This window comes from Misgurnus anguillicaudatus, chromosome 6 (genome assembly GCF_027580225.2).
Source record: "Misgurnus anguillicaudatus chromosome 6, ASM2758022v2, whole genome shotgun sequence".
Lineage (NCBI taxonomy): Eukaryota > Metazoa > Chordata > Actinopteri > Cypriniformes > Cobitidae > Misgurnus > Misgurnus anguillicaudatus.
This window is the reverse complement of record NC_073342.2, coordinates 14,836,815-14,842,814: the sequence shown is the minus strand read 5'-3', so window position 1 is coordinate 14,842,814 and position 6,000 is coordinate 14,836,815. Positions and strand designations below refer to the sequence as shown.

Sequence of the window (6,000 nt, the reverse complement as noted above, 5' to 3'; positions counted from 1 at the left end):
TCTTGCAGCGGCGCATGAAGTCGAACAAGCCTACTATCTTGGAATAAAGGGTATGCATTGACGTCACTTTTCCACGTAAGCACGCCCTGTTGAGTGGCAAACGCTCAACAAAATGGCTGGTTTTCATAGCGGCTGCTGCGAAAACGCCAGTAAAACTGATTGTTTGTCAGCTTAAATTGAATTTAGTTGGACTTGATAGCAGAGGTGGACAATACTTAGTTACATTAGTTACATTCCCAAGCATCTGTGCTTTATTAGAATGTTTGTATTGGGAAAAAATTACTTCACTACAGTCTGAAGCATGGAATCATACCGTGTATTCTTTAATATTGCATATTAAAATGTATTTAATGCTAATTACATTTACATTTAAAAAATGGTGTGCTTTTACTTGAGTAAAAGTACTTAAATATTAAATGTAAAACAAAAACTTGTTTTTATAAAATGTAATAGAGTAAAAATTATGATAATATGCTTTGGGATGATTGTTTTTTTCTAAAGAAAAATACAAATAACATACAAATACTTGAAAAAATAAAACCTCTGCTTGATAGTGACCCTAGCAACTTGTCAACCCACCTGTTGTCTGTGGACGTTGGAATGAACGATCAATTTATTTCTCCTTTCGGGGTTTTTTGTCAGTCTGTAAAACGATAGCTCCGAATTCTTGTTAATCTGTTAGTACAGTCTATCGCACAACAGCTGTTTCCCATTTAGGCGCGTTTTCGCACTGTACACAAATGCTGCCGCTCTGTCTTTTGCACTTTCGCCGAAGGTGACGTCACACGACAGGCCAATCAGAATCAAGCATCCCAACGAGCCGTGTAATAAATACAGAATAACCTTCTAACACCTCAGGACGAACAGAAAATACCAATAGCCGTGCGTTGACATACAAGTGTTATTTATTTATTTAGAGATTTTTTTTTTATTTACACATCTCCAAAACAAAACGCTGATAAATAAAGCTAGTTATAAAAAGCTTTATATCAAACCACAAAAAAGAGAAAATCCATAATTAATACTTTTACAATTAAATTTCTTTTTTTTTTTACATTACAGATATTTACAAAATGTCGTATGCCTCGCCCCTCCTTTACAAAAAAATTGACAAGAAATCACATGGTACCTTAAAGTAACCATCGTTTATTTTTCAGGTCAGTAACACAGTTTGATTTGCATTTATGTGTGGTTACTTTAGTAAAACCATTGTTTTGCCAAAGGAAATCAGTACACCAAAAACCATTAATTTTTGTAAGGGCCTCTCTAGTGCATTTCTCATTATAGACAATATTTCCAATCAGTGAGAACCCATCTTAGCATCTTTAGGTGAGACAGAAATAATTCATCTTTAGTTTTCCATTCATTCCCTGACTCTGAACGATTTTCGGAATATTAAAGGCAAGCTGTGAATCATTTCTCCAAAATAATGTCACATAGAGGGAATGATTCATGACAAAACAATACAAAAGTTGCATTTCTGTTAAGTCAAATCGAGTGCTGGGTACAAAAGAAAAGATCGTGTTTGAGCTTCACCCTGACAATAGACAAAGCACTGCCACAGCGCCCTCTGATGGCCAAAGCATTTTTATTCTCAGTTTAGCACCAAGTGTTATTCATAACAGCATGCAGAATGTTGGCATCAGCCGCTAAATTCCCTCTGTGGAAAATGCTGAGCGACAATAAAAGTTGGAAATATGACTTAAATCCCGAGAGATGCCATGGGGTGCTGATTAATAAATGGAGACATCTAATGCATTACAGAGTTGGGTAAAAGTTTAAGAAAATAAAAAAAACAAAGCAGAAAGTTTAAATAAACACTTTAATTTGACTTCCCTCATTTTTAAAATATTTCCTCACGTTCAACAGAACTGTTACAGTAGCCTGGCCAGCAGGCGAGGGCTTTTCGACTGGCTAAGACCTAGTTAGTCTAGGTTTAATACACAAACATATTGCAAACTCGTACTTTTAGTTTAAAAGCCTGCAAACCGTCCACCATGGATATCTTTTCATGAGTAATAGAAGTAATACAAATCGCTAACCTGAAATAAAAGTATCTAATTTATTCAATATTTCAGATTTGTTTAATAAAAAAATCAAAATACTGCATTTGAAACACCCGCTCGTTTGATAGCTTGCACAAAAAATGTGTTTGGTTAAACAAATTTACAAAACATTCATATGGTACAGTAAAAGATTATCAAATAAAACCTCCCCATACAATGGAGGTCGTTCATGGGTTAAGTGGAGCTGATCGATTGTCTCGTTTTAAAGCCAGCCATTTTTTCCACTTGACATGTGCTTATAAAGTGCTAAGGATTCAAATTGCATTGAAGTACAATAAAAAAATAAAAATAAATGATACGGTGGGGTCTGTGAAGCTCTACAGCATCATCATTCTGCGTGTTTTACAGTGAAACAAACTGCTTATATTCTCTTTCAGTCATTTAGGGACGATTTACCAAAAATAAATAAAACAAAAACATCATCATCTTTTTAATGCACTCTTTTCTTACTTCCATTATGCTCTCTTTAAAATGCTCGAACGGCTCCCTTGTGTTTATCTTACAAGTTTCTGCATGTATGCCAACATCTTTTGGTTTAAAATCCCAAAACAAAATTTGTATTGCAGTTAGTGAGGGAGGACAATTTAAAAAAAAGACAAGCAGGAAAGATCTAGATACTTAAGTCACCGCATTGCAAACTTCCATTCGAGTTCACTCGCTTGGATTTATTTTTTTTAGTATCTTCATTAGTCAAACGTCCTTCAGTGAGTCCTAAAGCCAGCTGTCTCTCAGCGTGCTGTTATACAGTATATATATATATATAATAATCTTGAATAAGTCAATGAATGAAAATGCATCTGACACATTTTGTTCACCCAAACTCAAAGGTCACCGATCTTGAGAGCGATGTAGGCACTGTGCGGTATCACGCCACGGGAAATGCTCTGTTTAAACATCCTGTCCAAGCCTGACGCCCGTCAAGACCACAGGTATGTGTACAGACGGAGGAGGTACAGTGCCTTTGACTCTGGTTAACAGTCCACAACCAGAGACCGACAGCTGGTGCATGAAGGCATTGTGGAGGATGAAACTCGGATCAGCAGAAAAAAATCTCTCCTTCTGTGGTAGCGTCTTGGACGACAGTGCTCGGAGGTTCTGTAAAGTTAAAAAAAAATTAGCATTTAAAACAGAAAATGTGTCATGGCAAAATAAATCAGGACTGGATAATCAAGTCTTCATGTAGTTTAGCATTGTGTAATGGTGCTTTTCCATTGCATAGTACCCCACGGTTTGGTTTGGGTCAGGTCAGACACTTTTGGGCGCTTTTCCACTGGGTGCACTACGTAGCACCTAATACGTTTGTTTTTGGGGTTCTAAGAGACCCAAGCTGATACCAAAATGTGACGCAAAAACACTGTATGCGATCACTGATTGGTCTGAGAAAATCGTCACTACCAGCGTCATCGGTATAATGTAAGATTAGCTTTACCTTCATGCTAGCTTGCGGTGTCTCGAGTAAACCTGTTGTCTTCTGTGCTTTGCAATAAGTTCCCAAACTTCCTTTTAGCCATGAAAACATCCACAGGTTGAGAATCAGGAACACTGTAACAGTTTTTTCCAGACTTGCAGTTTGTGGCGACACATTTGCGACGCGCACGTCCGCATATATGCTTAAATGCAACTTAAATGAGGCTCAGCGGGTGTTTGTACAGAAACTGTCGTGTGAGACCGAGGTATAGTTATAAAGGCAATGTGCAAACATCTATTTGTGGTGGTCAATTTTAATTTTGTGGCGCACTGAGAAATATATAAATGAATGTATGGGAATGTACAACGACGCTCTCACTTGTATGATGTCACAGCAGTAGGCAGCGCAAATATAACGACACACCTATAATCCCTCCCACTCCGAAGTGTTAATAAACTCGATAGCTAACCGAGCCAAAGTGATGTGAGCTGACACGACCTAATCCAGAGTACTATGCAATGAAAAATGGGTTCAATCCTCTGGTAACACTCACACTACTTATAAAAGGCATAGCCTACCTTGTAAGTTGCTTTGGATAAAAGCATTTGCCAAACGTAAAACATACTGTAATGTAAATGTACCTCCACACTACTCACTGTACATTATCCTGCTTAATTTATGACTGCTTAACAAACTCACAAACAGACATGAAATATTCATTTGATGGAGTTCACAAAGTGATATGTTAAACTGACATAGCTAGCTACTGTACCGTATGTAGGAAACAGGCTGACGGAGAAAATGGTCAACTATAGTTTACTGATCAATATAAAGTGGTTCGTTCCAGTCCTTGATTCTGATTTATTGATGATAAAACACATCGCATGATCGCTGCACCCAGCGATTCTGTGTATCACTGCGCAGCACCCATAGCAATGTAAATATATGTGAAATATTCAGCTGGGACTATTTTTCTTGATGAAAGTTGTGTTAATACATATTTGTTTGCTTTATTATTTGTATTGTGTGGTACCCTTTTTATAAAATAAATAAGGTACTCGAGTCTAGAACTGTATAGTGAATCATCGAGTAATTATTGCTTACTTCTACAGTTTATTATATACCATGATTAAATCAGAACTGAAGGATTAGTCCATTTTCTTTAAAAAAAAAAATCCAGATAATTTACTCACCACCACGTCACCCAAAATGTTGATGTCTTTCTTTGTTCAGTCGAGAAGAAACTATGCTTTTTGAGGAAAACATTTCAGGATTCCTCTCATTCCAATTGACTCCAATGGACCCCAACACGCAACAGCTTTAATGCAGTTTAAAATTGCAGTTTCAAAGGACTCAAACAATCTCAAACGAGGCATAAGAGTCTTATCTAACAAAACGATTGTCATTTTTGGCAAGAAAAATAAAAAATATGCACTTTTAAACCACAACTTCTCTTCTTCCTCCAGCTATGTGACGCACCAGCGCGACCTCACGTAATACGTCATCACGTCAAGAGGTCACGGATGACGTATGCGAAACTACGCCCCAGTAATTACAAGTGTAGAGAAAGAGGACCGCTCCGAGGTTGTTTTATGTGAAATGATCCTAATTAATGTCTTTGTGTCAGTTTATTGTTTAAAATGGTCCGCAAATGTGTGTTTCATAAATGTAACGTGACCTTTCCACGGCATTACACAATTACGTGAGGTCGCGCTGGCGCGTCACAGGACCAGAGATAGACAAGAAGCTGTAGTTTAAAGTGCATTATTTTTCTTTTTTCAATTTTAAACTGCATTAAAACTGTTAAGTGTTGGGGTCCATCAAAGTCAATCAAAATAAGAAAAATCCTGCAATGCCTTCCCCCAAAAACACAACCTCTTCCCGAATGAAACAAAGAAAGACATCAACATTTTGGGTGACATGATGGTGAGCAAACCATCTGGATTTTTTTTTTGACTGAGAAAATTGACTAATTCTTTAAAGGTGCAGTGTGTAAATTTTAGCGGCATCTAGTGCAAATTGCAACCACGGCTTAGTCCACTGCTCACCCCTCGCTTTTGAAACACATAGAGAAGCTACGGTAGCCGCCACCGGACAAACATGTCATCGTCGGAGACAACTTAATAAAATAATGTGTCCGTTAAGGGCTTCTGTAGAAAAATGGTGGCACAAAATGGCGACTTCCATGTAAGGGGACCCTCGGTGTATGTAGATAAAAAGGTCTCGTTCTAAGGTAATAAACACGTAACGGTTCATTATGAAAGATCTTTATACACCACTGATAATATAGTTTTGAATATTATTTTGCATTTCTATCAAGAGATCATTCTAAAAATTACACACTGCACCTTTAAGTATTTCAGGGCTTCGTATAACATTTGTGGATTAACTATTTTTTGAATGACGTAAATATGATCTATTTTGTTTCCAGTAAAAGATTAGGGATGGAGCAAAACTCTACAGGACAGTGGGCTTTCAGAAGCAGGACCGTTAACTCCTGAAACAGGTCTGATGTTTTTTTTTACA

General features: G+C 37.3%; 1 protein-coding gene across 9 annotated transcripts in view; it reads right to left on the bottom strand.

The window, feature by feature from the left end:
• Positions 1 to 887: 887 nt before the first annotated feature.
• akap13 (A-kinase anchoring protein 13) overlaps positions 888 to 6,000 on the bottom strand; it is a 132,149-nt gene continuing 127,036 nt past the window's right edge. For all 9 annotated transcript variants that reach the window (XM_055193152.2, XM_055193156.2, XM_055193157.2 and 6 more), the window contains one exon: positions 888 to 3,161. In XM_055193152.2, the coding sequence (XP_055049127.2) occupies positions 3,103 to 3,161 (59 nt within the window). In that variant the 3' untranslated portion in view covers positions 888 to 3,102. The remainder of the gene's footprint in view (positions 3,162 to 6,000) is intronic.